This window comes from Polypterus senegalus, chromosome 15 (assembly GCF_016835505.1).
Source record: "Polypterus senegalus isolate Bchr_013 chromosome 15, ASM1683550v1, whole genome shotgun sequence".
Lineage (NCBI taxonomy): Eukaryota > Metazoa > Chordata > Cladistia > Polypteriformes > Polypteridae > Polypterus > Polypterus senegalus.
Window position 1 is genome coordinate 123,261,098 of NC_053168.1, and position 16,990 is coordinate 123,278,087.

A 16,990-nucleotide genomic window follows, 5' to 3' on the forward strand; every position below is an offset into this window, starting at 1 on the left:
TGCTGGTGGTGGTAACCACTGCGCTATCTAGAAGTCAAGGGGTGCGCTACAACCTGTTCTGAAGTGCAGGTGGTATGGCTGCTGGCTATGAGTGTCTATATTAACATGAAAACAAAGTCATGCATCCAAAACTCCCACCGCTCTTGTCCCATCTGTACGTACCTGTCTTTGTAATCCTTTAGGACCCTGTTAGTATAGAACATGGCCGCATCATTCATCTCCTTGACGTAGGGGCCTGGCTTTGGCGTCTGAAATCAAACAAAACAACATGAATGGGAGCAGTGCCTGGAAAGTTACGTGTCTGAAAACAGACAAAATCCAACGTACCACTGCGATCCATCCAAGCGCAGGAATGCTCTCACTGACCGCCGACAAGTGATTAAACATTTTACTTCCTCGGTTTCTCTCCCGAAAGTCTTGAATTTCCTGGATCTTCTCAGAAATGGGCTGCAGGAGTGTGGCCATGTCCGCCTGAAAGAGCAGAGCAACAGGATGTGTTAGAGAGACTGTAAAAGGGTGACAGAGACAGCAAGGAGAGAGCACCATGGGGGGCATACTCTCCATTGGTGGGCATCATGCTCAGTTGTTTTGGAGAATAAAGACAATCCAGAGTTGGCCCCTGGCTTTGTGCTAAGATAGGGCTTGGCATCACAACTCGATAAAACAGACCTAATGATGGGTGGATGATAAAGAATTCAAAGCTCATATTTACACCCTGTCCACACTACTATGTTCTTGTTTAAAAATGCAGCTGTTATTCTCCATTTTTACCTTTTGCCCACACTACACCAGCATTTTAACCCCTGAAAGTAGAGACGTATATGTCTGAAAAGACACACACAGCATTGCAACGTGGATGGGTGAAAATGTAGACTTTTGAAAATGCAGACTCTAATCAGACTAAGGTTTGTTCTTGCTTATTACACAGTCCCTTCCCTGATTGGATATTACTCATTACAACTTCTCAGTTTCTGATTGGTCACCCTAAATGGAAGAAAACCCCATTCCAACATAGCAGAAATAGAGGAGTTGCTTTTCAAATTGCTTATTGTGTTGCTTACTTGTATGAATTGTAGAAGGAGAACAGGCATACCAGATGAGATGGGGAAGAAGCCATTACCAGGATGGGATACCAGTGCGATGATGCAAGCAAACTGTCTCGAGGGATAAGGAAATTGATTTGTACCCGGCCAGTATACTATAGCTGGTGGACTGAGAAAAAGCCAGGAATCTGGAGTGGTTCCGTTCCCCATAAGCCAGGTGGCAGTGGTCCTCAGATGAGGATACCTGCAACGGGTGCTTGGGAGCTGTCGGGGTCCCTGAGGATCGTGACAGAGCACTGTCAGGGGAAGTGTTTCCCACAGGATATGACATCACACCAGAAGCACTGGGTCTAGCATAAAAGAGAGCCCGATGCCTGATATCATTGAGTCAGCGGGAGGCAGCGGGCAACACTCGGCGGACGAGAGAAGGAGGAAGAATTGCATGATTTATTGTATTTTGTGGCTTATATAAGAGAGGTGCTGGTATTGAATAAAAACCCTTTATTCACATAACGTGTGGTGTATTGCTGTGTCTGTGGTTTGGGGCTCTCTGGCGCCCCCTTGTGCTTACAGCATCTAAATTGTGTTTTGAACAATTTGAACTCTGCATACAAGCAGAATAGGCAAATAATTTACTGATTGCTACACAACTAGTTTGCGATAAATCCCATGGCCGGTGGCGTCACCACCCCTTCAAGGATATTTCCACCGATGTACGCATATGTGTTTTTGGTCGTTTTAGTATGGATGGGGATACTGCTGTAAATGATGTGGACAGAGATAGTTTTCGTTTATAAACGCTATTTTTGAATGAACACATAGCAGTGTGTGTGTAGGCAGCGGCGGCCTTAGGTATGTGCAAACTGTGCACCTGCACAGGGCCGGCAAATCCCAGGGGCCACGCCAATAAATATTGAATATAAAACAGAAAGAGAAAATAACGACACAGATAAAAACACATATTGGCAAATTTCAGCAAAAGTTAAACGCATGTGTCATGAGCACGAGGCGGCTATGTAGTGTCCGCAACGGACGTGGCCATCCGCTGTGCATAAGATACCATATTGACATTGGCGGGTAAAGGGGCCACCGATTCTTTCTCTGCCCAGGGCCGCTATGAGCCTGGCGTAGGCTTAGGGAGTGATCCTCTAGTGCACCAACACTAAACTCCCCTACAACAGAGGTGGCGGACTTAAGCCAAAAACCAAGATTTGGGAGTGTACTGAAATTCTGAATGCATCTAGAGTATGTGTGTGTGTGTATGTGAGGAGAGCTGGCAACTAGGGGGTCCCCACCTTATTCTAACACAATTGGAGTCCGAACAATCCAGACAATCTTTACTATTCAACATACAGCATACACAGCTGTCAAAGGAGTATTGAAAGACACCAATAGAAGTCAATTTCTGTTGTAACCAGGCCCATTATCTCTCTATTATAATAAAAAAATCTTGGGATGAGACGTGACTTTTGGAAGAGACTTTTTGGAAGGAAGTCCCATGAGACAGAGACTTTTACCATGAGATTCTTTCAAGTCACGCCATATTTACAAACTTTGGAAGCAAGTCACACGAGACGGTGACTTTTGCTTTGAGATTCTTTCAAGTCACGCCCTACTTACAACTATATTCAAACAAGACCATGGTCATCAGGTGCATTCCGGCACTTAACCTGGACAGACAACAAGCTAACTTATGAACACACACACACACTTACGAAGATCCCGATTACAATCACTGATTCATCTAAATATGGCAGCGACAAACAATGAAGTCAAACGAATTAATGTGAAAATTGTCGATTGGTTACACGGCCAATTGGTTAAATGCGTACCAAAAGACTCTGCTGAAACAGTTGGTGGTGATGGTGTGGAACATGAACACATCAAATTACAATATCCTGAAGAATATCTACAACCATTAACACCGTTCGTTCATCCACAGGCCGAATTACTGTTAAAAGAAGGATGTATCGTAATGTTACTGCGTAATTTTTGTATGAGTGATGGACTCTGCAATGGAACAAAATTAGTTGTATTCAAAATTGGTCAAACAATTCTAACATGTAAAATTTTAACAGGCGACATGAAAGGTAATGTAGTACATCCTTAGAGGATAACATTAGACACCAAAGGAGATCTTGATATGCTATTCATATTAAAACGTTTACAGTTTCCCGTTAGAATAGTTTTTTGCTATGACAATTAACAATTCACAGGGACAAACATTCGAAAAAGTCGGTTAATTTATTAGAGAGAAAGAAACGATATTCACTCACAGGCAGTTATACGTACACGGAATCAAAATTAAATGTGATATTAATGAAAAGTTAATTCCAAATATTGTTTTAAATGAAGTTTTAAAGTAAAAGTGAAAATAATGCATATGTAACAATTCCCATGAAAATAGCAATCTCTTAAAAATTGTACATCTGGTTAACCAAACCTGGGGGTTGGCAAGCAAAGGAGCAGGGTGCAGAGCCCCCTAGTCTTAATTAAAAAAGTCAGCCAGATGTTTTTGAATTCAGTTCAACAGGCGGGGTACGTAATGGCAGTCCACCAAGTAGGACAGATATAATCAAAAATAATTAATTTATCAAGAAATATGCACACAGGAGGAATACATAAAAAGCAGAACACAATGTGCAAATAAACTAAACACTGCTGCCTCCTACACAGGCAATGAATTCTTGTCTTATCTGCTTGGGTGGCACTACAATGTGCCCACCTAAGTACAGCATCAAAGCACTCATTCACAACTCTCTCATACACTCTCTTTGGACCTTGGCATCTCTCTTTATTCCCACCAGCAGATGGTTCACCCACTCTAACACCCCTAAATGTGAGGTGATTTTAAATCACAAGTTGGTGTCACGTTCACCCAACAGCTAAATCACTTCTGGGGTCATGGTAGGCATTATACACTATAGGTGAAAGCTTTAGAACACCTCAGTTTTTCCATTTTTTGCTTCAAATTGAATCAGTTGAAATGCAATACATAACCTAAAAATGGCGAAAAGGTAATCAGTAAATTTAAAGTTTAGGTTAGCAAAATGGGGATTAGGTTAGTAATGGGGATTGTGGAAAAAAGGTGAAAAAGAGAGTGCAGGCAAGGTGGAATGGGTGGAGAAGAGCATCAGGAGTAATTTGTGACAGACGGGTATCAGCAATAGTGAAAGGGAAGGTCTACAGGATGGTAGTGAGACCAGCTATGTTATATGGGTTGGAGACGGTGGCACTGACCAGAAAGCTGGAGACAGAGCTGGAGGTGGCAGAGTTAAAGATGCTAAGATTTACATTGGGTGTGACAAGGATGGACAGGATTACAAATGAGGACATTAGAGGGTCAGCTCAAGTTGGACAGTTGGGAAACAAAGTCAGAGAGGCGAGATTGTGTTGGTTTGGACATGTGCAGAGGAGAGATGAGGGGTATATTGGGCAAAGGATGCTAAGGATAGAGCTGTCATGAAAGAGGACAAGAGGAAGGCCTAAGAGGAGGTTTATGGATGTAGTGAGAGAGGACATGCAGGTGATGGGGTTAACAGAGCGAGATGACGAGGACAGGAAGATATGGAAGAAGATGATCCGCTGTGGCAACCCCTAAATGGAGTAGCCAAAAGAAGAAAAAGGTGGTTAGCAAAACCTGAAAACAGGAAATATCAGGTGTCACACACGTGCGCATGGGAAGCAGCTAGAGGGCTTAAATAATAGTAATACCACGCCAGACCAGGGGGTGGCGAGCTGCACTGACTCTCTCTCCGTCCTCTGCAGACTATCCTCAGGAAATCCCACTGATAATGTCACTTCTGGTCCAGAGGACGTCACTTCCGGTTTCGACCTCAATGAGGTCACTTCCTGCCATGGCCTTTAAATCTGCCATCTTGTCAAACCAAAATCAGTTCTCTTTTGGACTTCAACCTAAACACAACTCAACTAAAAATCAACCTTTTGCAGCCAGGGCATAATATATGGGTGGCTGCCCCAAACCTTTTTGAAGTATCTGTATCGTTCTTATCACACAGGATACTACAAATGGGCCTTCTTCAGGGAACAACTAATAGATTACAACCTACAGATGTTCTGCAGCAGTTAAAATAAATGAAGCCTTGGAGGTTGAAGCAAACACTTTGCATGGGCATCCCAACTTCTGTTGATCACTAAAAAACCTCTCTGTGTGTCTTAAAGCAGAGTTGGAACAGACTGTGTTACTGCACCCTCTGAAGTACGACTTGGACAATATTACACTGTAGAAAGGTTTAAATTTCAGTGATAATGGCAAGAAAATGGCAATTAACAAATGAGATGAGACCCAGCATTATTACCCTTAGAAGTGTAGGCCTTTTATTTAGAGAAATTGTGTCGGTGAGTCCAGTGGTGGCAATTGGAAACATGAAGAAGCTCTGATAGGATGAGATGTGGCAGAGCCAAAGTCACCACCCAATCAGAAGATACGTTTGTGAGGGTCTCCAGCTTGTGTAATCACAGGCCCATCACAGCACAACAGCTTCAAACACAGCTCATCAGTGCAGGTGGACAAAAGCAAAGTGTCAGTTTGTATTGTGAAGAGGAGACTTTGTGCTGCAGGTTTGGCAGGGCGAGTGGTAGGAAGAAAGCTATTCCTTAAAGGACAAAACAGTCAGTCAGTCATTATCCAACCCGCTATATCCTAACACAGGGTCACGAGGGTCTGCTGGAGCCAATCCCAGCCAGCAGAGGGCGCAAGGCAGGAAACAAACCCCGGGCAGGGCGCCAGCACACAGCAGGGCTAACTAAATCAAGATGTATTAAACAATATTTATTTTTGTTTTTCAAAGAAAGATTCTTGCCACTATACTGGCTGATCCAGTCCTCTTTAGTCCCTTTACCGTTATCGCAGGGGGCACACACACCCACACAACAAGCAGAAACTAGGGACAATTTAGGATCGCCAAAGCACCTAACCTGCATATCTTTGGACTGTGGGAGGAAATCCACGCAAACATGCGGAGAAACATGCAAACTCTACGCAGGGAGGACCCAGGAACGAACCCAGGTCTCCTTACTGAGAGGCAGCAGTGCTACCACTGCGCCACCATGCCGCCCTAAAGGACAAAACAGGGCCTTGAAATGCCAGCTGTGGACTGCTGCAGACTGGAAGCAAGTCTTATGGACCGAGGAATCAAAATTGGAAATCTTGGGTTCATCACACAGGATGTCTGTCCACCGTCGAGTTGGTGACAGGATGGTCCCTCAATGTGTGACACCAACTATCAAACATGGAGGAGGAAATGTGGTGGTCTGGGGTTCTTTTGCTGGAGGCCGAGTTGGTGACTGGCACAGAGTGACTGGCATTCTGAATCACAAGGGTTTCCACAGTTTGGCTGTTAAATCAGCAAAAGGTGCAGGCTACTTTGATGACTTACAAGTTTTAATTTACTTTAACTGCTGCAGAACATCTGTAGCTTGTAACTTATTAGTTGTTCCCTGAAGAAGGTCCATTTGTAATTTTCTGATATTTTTCTTTTTAATTTTTGCCAACCTAACCTTTCAGTTTAGACCCTTGGCAGTTTACTGCTTACCTTCTCACCATTTTAGGCAACCCATTGCATTTCAACTGATTCAATTCGTAGAAAAACTGGAAAAACTGAGGTGTTCTAAAACTTTTGACCGGTAGTGTATTTTCTTTAGGTGTGAATCTAGAACTCTCTGGCGTCCCTGTATTTTGGTGCCCACTGCTGCCCCTAAACATTTCAGTCTGTAAGTAAGCCCTACAGCTGCCCAGGGAGACTGTGTGCCCCTAGTGGTCAGAAAGTGCTTGCAGCTCTGGAATTTCATTCTCTTTCAGGCCATCATTGTCAGCACCCTTGTTGCCTGCCCCCCTTAGTGTCCTGCGGGGGTACACTGCATGTTTCTAACCAGGGCATACATTTATCACTTTCATGCTGGTCCTGCTGCTGCTTAATGCCCTTCCAGGGCACTTAGAGGATGTGTAGAGTATAATGTCCACTGCTGCCCCCCTCTGCAGAAACTCTACCAGTTTTATTGCCTCCCAGTCCCGGAGGCTTCTTGTGTCATACTGATGGTGCCCTTGAACCCCCTGGCAACCTCATGACAGATGGACATGCCCTCACAATCCAGCACAGGAAAGTCTTCACCTAACATCAAAGAGAGGGCACAGTGGAAAATGAGTGAGAATTCCACGCCCTTCAGGCTGTGGTCCAAATGAAAGGATGACTCAGTGAAACTTCGGAGTTCAAGCCGGTTACACAATAACTTGAGGAACAGAGAGAGCAAAGTGAAGCTGGATGGGCTAACGGGCGGCAGCTGTTGCCATTACGCGTGCACAAACACTAATATCAAATGATGGCTCAGTCATAAATATAGAACATGACCATAAATAGTAAGAAAGCACAGGCCCTGCACTGATGACCAGGATTACAAGGCTTTCCATTGTTGCCGTCCTGTGTGAGAGAACTGCCAGGGCTTCTTCCTCAGTGTCTCCTCTGAATCGGCAAAGACCGCTTGGCATCTCTCATCTTCTCCATTGTATGCATTTAGTCCACTACCTGAAGCCCCGTCTGATGTTTTTAAAAATATTTTAAGGGCACCATATATAACAAAATATGATTATCAATTGCTTTGAAAATGTTATTTCTAACAGTGTTCAGTGTATTGTATTAGGAACTATGCAAAATGAAGACTGACTGCCAGTTGCTCTGTGCAAGACTGTGTGATTGAGAAAGGTGCTATACACGATGGATTCAGACCCCTTCACTTTCTGCACACTTCATCGTGTTGTACATTTCATTTTAAATGAAGACATTTTCCATTTTTGCCTATCCATCTTCACCAGTGGTCTCCAACTCCAGTCCTGGAGGGCTGCAATGGCTGCAGGTTTTCATTCTATGGGAGTAGACTCACGCCTAGCGGCATGGATCGTGGACTATCTTACAGACAGACCTCAATATGTGTGTCTTGGGAACTGCAGGTCTGACATTGTGGTCAGCAACACAGGGGCGCGGCAGGGGACTGTACTTTCTCCGGTCCTGTTCAATCTATATACATCAGACGGCCAATATGACTCGGAGTCCTGCCACATGCAAAAGTTCGCTGGCGACACTGCTATCGTGGGCTGCATCAGGAGTGGGCAGGAGGAGGAGTACAGGAAGCTAATCAAAGACTTTGTTAAATGGTGCGACTCAAATCACTTACATCTTAACACCAGCAAAACCAAGAAGCTGGTGGTGGATTTTAGGAGGCCTAGGCCCCTCATGGACCCTGTGATCATCAGAGGTGACTGTGCAGAGGGTGCAGACCTATAAATATCTGGGAGCGCAGCTGGATGACAAATTGGACTGGACTGCCAATACAGATGCTCTATGTAAGAAAGGTCAGAGCAGACTATACTTTCTTAGAAGGTTGGCGTCCTTCAACATCTGCAATAAGATGCTGCAGATGTTCTACCAGACAGTTGTGGCGAGCGCCCTCTTCTACACGGTGGTGTGCTGGGGTGGCAGCATAAAGATGAAAGACGCCTCACGTCTGGACAAACTGGTGAGGAAGGCAGGCTCTATTGTAGGAGTAAAGTTGGACAGTTTGACATCTGTGGCAGAGCGACGGGCATTAAGCAAACTCCTGTCAATCATGAAGAATCCATTGCATCCACTGAACAGTGTCATCTCCAGGCAGAGGAGTAGCTTCAGTGACAGACTTTTGTCACCGTCCTGCTCCACTGACAGACTGAGCAGATCGTTCCTCCCCCACACTATGCGACTCTTCAACTCCATCCGGGGGAGTAAATGCGAACATTAATTAAAGTTATTGTCTGCTTTTCCATGCATTTTTATTACAATTTAATTTAATATTGTTTTTTGTATCAGTATACTGCTGCTGGATTATGTGAATTTCCCCTTGGGATTAATAAAGTATCTATCTATCTATCTATCTATCTATCTATCTATCTATCTATCTATCTATCTATCTATCTATCTATCTATCTATCTATCTATCTATCTATCTATCTATCTATCTATCTATTATATAGTCCTTTCATTATCTATCTATCTATCTATCTATCTATCTATCTATCTATCTATCTATCTATCTATCTATCTATCTATCTATCTATCTCTTTTCTTATTTGATGTTCAGTTTTGCTGCTAATTAACTCCTTTTCCTTTCATTTTATTTGACTTGTTTTTTAAGATTTCTTCCCCTAAATATTTCTTCATTGTTCCTCTGAATTGCCTCATTTCTTTCCTTAATTGGCACCCAAACAGAAATGAAACGTGAAGCTAACAGAAGACCACTTAAGTCAGGCCCACAAACTCCGAACAATTTCACTCCAACCAGTTGCTCAATTAGGCGCTGATTCTTGTTTTTCATTGAACCCGTTCTTTAATTACATGGCTTGTTGCTGCTCTCACTGTGTAATAGCATACATTTCCGAAATTGTTGATTTTCTCTTTTTTAAGAGCGCTGGTAAAATGTCTTGTGGACCTGAGCAGATCAACATTCATGAGACTGTCATCTTTCTTTATTTTTAGATATTGTATAATGGACACCAGGGGCCTCATGTATAAACGGTGCGTACGCACAGAAATGTTGCGTAAGAACATTTCCACGCTCAGATCGCGATGTATAAAACCTACACTTGGCGTAAAGCCACACACATCTCCACGGTACCTCATACCTTGTTGTACGCAAGTTCTCCGCTTGGTTTTGCAGACTGGCGGCACCCAGCGTCAAAGCAGTGCTGCTGTTCCTGTGTGGTTACCCTTTATTTCTTAGAACTGCATTTCTGATGTGGCTTTATAAATACACTGAAACTAATCGCATATTGTTTATTAGTGTAATGCATCTGATTGTAATTAGCTTGTAACAATATAATGGTCCAGGGAATAGCCATAGTATTCCAAATACCATAACTGCTTTAGCGTTGTTACTGTTATTGCACCTTCTTTTTCTTCTTTCAGCTGCTCCCATTAAGGGTTGCCACAGCGGATCATCTTTTTCCATATTGCTCTCACTGCACCACTCGGAGTATTTATATCACAGTATCTGAGTTTGAATCACAGCAGCAGCTGATCGGTATGAGAATTATCGGTATACAGCATCAAGCACACGCTGCCTCAGCCATGACAAAACGCTTCAGAGACTTTCCCGTACGGACCTCGCGGTTCAGAAACAGTTTCATCCCAAGAACTTTAAACAGTCAATGAGTCCATCAAGTGCTCCTTATAGAACTGTTGGTACTTATAAGTACAATCACCTCACTGTAAACTTGCACTACAGTTATAATATTACACAACCTGCACCACTTTATAAAGCACGTATTTACATATGATGACAATATCATTTTTTAAGATGAAATGCAGCAAAATATGTTGATTATATTATACAGATAAAACTTCATTTAAATAATCTGTATTGTTAACAATTAAACGTGAGGACACAGTGCTGCAGCACTAGCAAGTTCACAGATTGATCCTGATTGATTGCTGTATGCTGAAAAGATAGATGGATAGAATAATTAAACACATACTATGAAGATATTTCAATGTTCCTTAAAAGTTTTGAAGAATCGTCGTTGTAAAGTTATAGATGGCTTAACGTCTATTACAGAGCTGATTGTGTGGCGATTGGGTATTTGGAGAAAGAAAAGGAAGGACAGGAATTAGAGGTTAGTACATTTGAAAGAGACAGTAACGCCACCATGTTCCCATGTTTAATAAAATGCTTTCATTCCTATCATCATGAAAAAGATATCACGTATACATCTCAGTATTTTAATTATTCAGACAGCTGTAATATCACGAATGTAATGGATTCTGTGTCCTTTCAGAGGAAGACAAAGCCCAGAAGCACGTAGTGATTCACACACATAGAGCACAAAGAAAATCGAAATACAAAACAAAGCATTTAACGTGTTACTTTAGTTACGATGGGATTTGAGAAACTAGTAAATTAATCGATTTTAAGATGAAGTTTATGATGTTCTACTTTAATGACAAAATAAACTACGTGATTAAAGTGAAAATTTTGAGATTAAAGTTGACATTTCGTGCCTTTTTCCTACTGTGTCCTATTTTTTTTTTCTGTACCCTAATAAGCTTTCATATGACACTCAGACGGTGGGCTACGACTCGCTATTTCACGGCGACATGGATATGTGACAACTTCTTTCTTATTTCAGGCACTGTGCGACTTTGTGAACTTGAGCTTTCGAGTTTCTCCGACACTCTATGTTACTCAATCAACTTCCTTTTGTTGTTTATACCACTGTTTAAACCAACAAATAGTACGTTTTTCCTTTGATTGAAATTCTTATATTTTCCCCCGTGCTTTTCCCATTGTCTTTTCACAGAAGGCTGAGCTTAAGGGCTATTTATATTGATTTGCACATTCATAGAGGCGTCAACTGGGAGGAGTTGGGCGGGACAGAAGGCGCGTGCACGAGCGTTACTTTTCACGCTGACTGGGATTTATGTAGCGGAAGATCGCGGCAGTTGGAGTACGCACAGATTCCTGCATCTAGATTTTTCTGTGTGTATGCACATTTTGGCTTTTGTGCTTACGTCATTGTCATTACGTTATTTTGCGAATTCTACACACGCCGTTATGCATTAGGCCCCAGTTATTTTGGCTCATTTTGTAAGTCATTATTGTTTGGCTGCTAATTAAGGAAAAAGAAACAATTAAAGGGTTTGAGTCTTCAAGAATAAGTCGATGAAAATGAATTCAAAAGAAGTTAATTAGCAGAAAAAACGGGACACTAATTAAGGAAAGGGTTAGAATGAAAACCTGCAGCCACTGCGGCCCTCCAGGACTGGAGTTTGAGACCACTGATCTACACTCAATAACTCATAATATAAGACAGCATTTTCATAAAGGTTTGAAAATGTATTAAAAATCAAAAACTGAGATCTCTCAATTCTGTACAGTCATGTGAAAAAGAAAGCACATCCATTTGCAGTTATATGGTTTTACGTAGAAGGTCAGGTCAGGTTGGGGAGCCTGCACTGGTACAGTGCATTGCTGAATTCACCACACGACAAAACGCCTTGGGATCCTGATTGGCCACCCCTCAGGCAGACATGCGGTCCAGTCCCACCCTCTAGAAATGATTGTCTATCTGCCGCAGAATTCTCTTTGAGATGTTTCTAGAACTTGATTGGAGTCCATCTTGTGGCACACTGAATTGATTAGACATCATTTGGAAAGGCACACACTTATGTATTTAAATTCCCACAATTCACATTACATGTCAGGAGAAAACTCATGTTATGAAGTCCAAGGAACTCCCATGTAGACCTCCACAATCAAATTGTGGTGAGGTATAGATGCTGCTGATTAACTATACAGACTGCATCTCTGTTGTTAGTCATTAGCACTATAACATAAGTAACATGATAATTATATTTGAATACTAACCCTCACCTATTCTGTTTCTGTTCTCGGTACTCAAATGTGGCAATTGGTGCCACGGCCCACCTGCCAAGTTGTTTGCCTGCCTGTGGTAAAGTCATCCCTGATGGAGGATCACAGGAATCATGGGAAAAAGGGGTCCTTTCATCGGATTGGCTGGCCGAGCAGCGTTTCAGCCGTGGAATGGTCAAATGGGGGAGGCAGCTTGATGGATGAGGTCTCCAGGACTCTAAAAATATCCAAATCGTATTATGTGATATCATCTACTGTTAAATTCTGCTCCGTACTTCTAAAATTTTTAGTATTATGCTGTATTAAGGATTTGTTCTGTTCTGTGTATTGTATCGACCCCCTTCTTTTGACACCCACTGCATGCCCAACCTACCTGGAAAGGGGTCTCTCTTTGAACTGCCTTTCCTAAGGTTTCTTCCATTTTTCCCTACAAGGTTTTTTTTGGGGAGTTTTTCCTTGTCTTCTCAGAGAGTCAAGGCTGGGGGGCTGTCAAGGGGCAGGGTCTGTTAAAGCCCATTGCGGCACTTCCTGTGTGATTTTGGGCTATACAAAAATAAACTGTATTGTATTGTATAGATCAGGGCAAGGGAATTAAAGCATTTCTAAAGTTGTGTGTGCTCTCAGTAGCACAGTTGGCATTAATAATTGTGAAATGGAAGAAGTATGGACCCACCAGGACTCCTTCTAGCCAAACTGAGTAACCAGGAAAGGAGAATCTTGGTCAAGGAGGTGAGCAAGAACACAATCTGCTAATCGTGTCAGCAAACTACTGTATAAAGATTTAAATGTAAATATTAAAATCAATGGGAAGCCTGTGCAAATGAGACAATATCTCTCATAATCATGTGCATATCAATAAGCAAATTGCTGAAGTTTATTAACAAATGTTTGGGAACAACGCTGTGAAGGGCCTTGCAGTATTCCAGGCATGAAAAAAATATATAAAAACAAGAGTAACATCCTCAACAGCAGTATAGTCTTAGGCTACATCCACAATACTAGGTTTTAATTTAAAAACACAAACATTAGTCTCGATTTTCACCTTTCATCCACACTACACTCACACTTTTAACCTCCCAAAAATGAAGACTCTTGAAAATGCTTTTCTTTTTTGTACTCCTGAAAACACCGGCTCAGGGCTGCAGTGTGGGTGGTTGAAGTTGTACAGTTTTGAAAATATGGACTCTAATCGCAGTCTAATTGGTTCATGCTTATTACGTAGCTCTTATCTGATTGGATCCTGCTCCAAAACAACATTCTGATTAGTCACCCTTCACAGATGAAAACAATATTCCAGCATGGCAGACATAGAGGTGTTGCTTACCTGTCTGCACATAAATTGAGTTTTGCACTGTTTAAATGCTGCATATATGCCCAAAACACAAATAATGCCATTACAGTCCTACAATAAACCCCTTCCTTTATTGATTTCTTCTGTCGATACGCACATGTCCAGTGTACACTAACGTCAATGTCGTATGTGTTTTTCGTTGCTTTATTGTCAGTGGAGATACTTTGATAAATAATGTGAAAGTGCCAGTGTGGACGGAGATCATTTTATTTTAAAAACTGTGAAAACATAGTAGAGTAAACGTAGCATACAGGGAATGTTCATTAGAAGAATATAAGCAGATCTGTGAAGAACTTTCATGTGAGTTGGCAATGTCTGTTCAGAATCAAGCACAACAGCCAGCTTTCATACTAAAGGTAATAAAAGTAACAATAATAATAATAATAACCTTATTTATATAGCATCTTATAATACATTTAAATGCAACTCAAAGTGATTTCCGCTGAATCATCAATAAAATCAATAAAGATATACCACATTTACTTGCGTATTATCATTGATTAATAATCTGATCATTTCTAATAAATGTAAGTGTACTAAATAGAAAAAGAACCTGGGCTTTGTTAACAAAATTTAACTAAAGTGCAAATGGGCGGCACGGTGGCACAGTGGTAGCGCTGCTGACTCGCAGTTAGGAGACCCGGGTTCGCTTCCCGGGTCCTCCCTGCGTGGAGTTTGCATGTTCTCCCCGTGTCTGCGTGGGTTTCCTCCCACAATCCAAAGACATGCAGGTTAGGTGGATTGGCGATTCTGAATTGGCCCTAGTGTGTGATTGGTGTGTGGGTGTGTTTGTGTGTGTCCTGCGGTAGGTTGGCACCCTGCCCACGATTGGTTCGTGCCCTGTGTTGGCTGGGATTGGCTCCGGCAGACCCCCGTGACCCTATTCGGATTCAGCGGGTTAGAAAATGGATGGATGGATGGAATTATGTTTTGCTTTGTGTCCTCCGCCACCATAACCTATTAACTATGGGTGAGGAGCGAAAGCTTTAGATTTGTCAACAATTCTGATCTCTGTTTTTCGACAGATCCCCTGATACCGAAAACATTGATATCTCGATTATGGATGTATTGTCTGTGTGTGTGTGCCTGTGTGTCACAGTTTCTTCGGGACGGTCTACAGCTAAAACAGCTGGATGGAAAAATACCAAACTCAGAACTTAAACCTGTTATGAGATGATATGTGCTGATTAGTTTTTGATCCAAATTGTGCAAGAGAATGAGGCACAGTAGAGGAACCCTCAAATACCGTAATTCTGCAATTAATTATGAATTCTTCTCATCAATTGCTATTGTAATGACCTATTTTATGATCAGAAAGATCACAGCGGTAAATAATTACGGAAATGTTATAGAATAGGTCGGGTAACTTGGTTTCCTAGGACGGAAAAATTATTGATGCACATATTGGAATTTTTTTACTTCAGAGAACTTCAGATAAATTATTTCCCACAGTGGAAGCGACGCTGGCACATGCACGTTGCTGCTGCTCTTCTCTGTTCACAACACATTTTGTTGGAATTTGCAATAACTTTGCATTTCTTTCACTTTCTCTTGCTGTGTGTATAGTTCATGGATGCAGTTGACTCAAATTGTATCGAATTTGGATCTGTTTTTGTGGATTTTGACTTGACTGGGTTCACAGCCTTAGGGAAAACTGAATCTTTTTTGTGGTTCACTGGACGAAACTTTCTTTTGATTTCCCACTCCTGCCTGAAGCCTGAATTGTGAACATTTTCTTTGTATAATGGAAATCTGGAAGCTAGAAATGTTGAATATAACGGATTAGCTGCATGTGGTCTTTGGGACAACCCAAACACCCCCTAACGGTTCTACTATATTGGCGAACTTGGAGAGGCGTCGGCTAACTCTTAAGAATGACCCAGTGCAGAGGACGTGGACCCACCTGTGCTTGCTGCCCCACTGGCTTTCGTAAGAAGAAACTGGCGATGCCATATCTTAGCCGTATGACTCCAATTCACTTTTGTCTCGAGAAAATCCCTCCAGATAGACAATGTCTTTAGTGAAAACTTCAAGCCTTGCTGTCCGCTGCTGAGGTGTTTCACTTGCACGTTGTTGAGTTCGATGTTGTGTCTCTGCATCTTTGTCATTAGCACAACATCGTTGTTGCACGGTGGCATTTGGTGCACACAGGTTTTTCATAGTGAGGAATGAAGTGCATGCATGCGCCATCTAGTGGCAGTGTTTGAGCGTGAGCAATGCGGACTGCTCCATACACACACACAGGTCCATCCATCCATTTTCTAACCTGCTGAATTCGAATACAGGGTCACGGGGGTCTGCTGGAGCCAATCCCAGCCAACACAGGGCACAAGGCAGGAACCAATCCTGGGCAGGACACACACAAACACACCAAGCACACACTAGGGCCAATTTTAGAATCGCCAATCCACCTAACCTGCATGTCTTTGGATTGTGGGAGGAAACCCATGCAGACACGGGGAGAACATGCAAACTCCACGCAGGGAGGACCTTGGAAGCGAACCCGGGTCTCCTAACTGCGAGGCAGCAGTGCTACCACTGCGCCACCGTGCCGCCACACACAGGTCTCTCCATTATATATATCTAATGTGCTGGATTGCTGTCGATTCCTTCTGTATATACTTCAACTGGGAATGACTGAGAAGGGATCTGAAATTTGCAGCCACCTGGCTTGTGGCTCTGGGGCGATCATGCCTGTAATCCCCAGCGTTATATGTATTGTATGGTTGTATTATGGAACCTCAGAATTCCTGTAGTTATGTTTGCGTGTGTCTTGTAATAACTCCTGCTGTGCCTCTTCTGGATTTTTGGCTGCTTTGTTATTGTCACTCATCTATGCCACCCTACCCATCTCACCTTTCTCCGTTGTGCTACGCTGCTTCTCTGCTACTGTATTGATCTCAGGGCACCTAGAGCATGGGGAAGGCACTATATTAATAATATATTATAATTATTATTATTATTCATTAGAATTTTCTACCATCCAATTTTTGTTTTTCACCACAATGCCGCTTTGTATTGTTACGGATGTCAATGCCAAAAAAGACAAACAAAAAATGTTGAAACTCAGGAGATAACAAAGGGTACATTTCACAAAAGCACGATCTGCACTCTTGGTGACCTTTTATCCCGTCGCCCAGAGGACGTCACAAACCCACGACGACTCCAGAATGAATAAATA

At 42.4% G+C, this 16,990-nt stretch overlaps 1 protein-coding gene across 1 annotated transcript in view; it reads right to left on the reverse strand.

Annotated features, from left to right (window-relative positions):
- cap2 (cyclase associated actin cytoskeleton regulatory protein 2) overlaps nucleotides 1-16,990 on the reverse strand; it is a 143,116-nt gene that overhangs the window by 38,408 nt on the left and 87,718 nt on the right. Inside the window, exons 5-6 of the mRNA XM_039736722.1 lie at nucleotides 328-471; nucleotides 163-248 (exon numbers count right to left, since the gene is read on the reverse strand). Of these exons, the coding sequence (XP_039592656.1) occupies nucleotides 163-248; nucleotides 328-471 (230 nt within the window). The remainder of the gene's footprint in view (nucleotides 1-162; nucleotides 249-327; nucleotides 472-16,990) is intronic.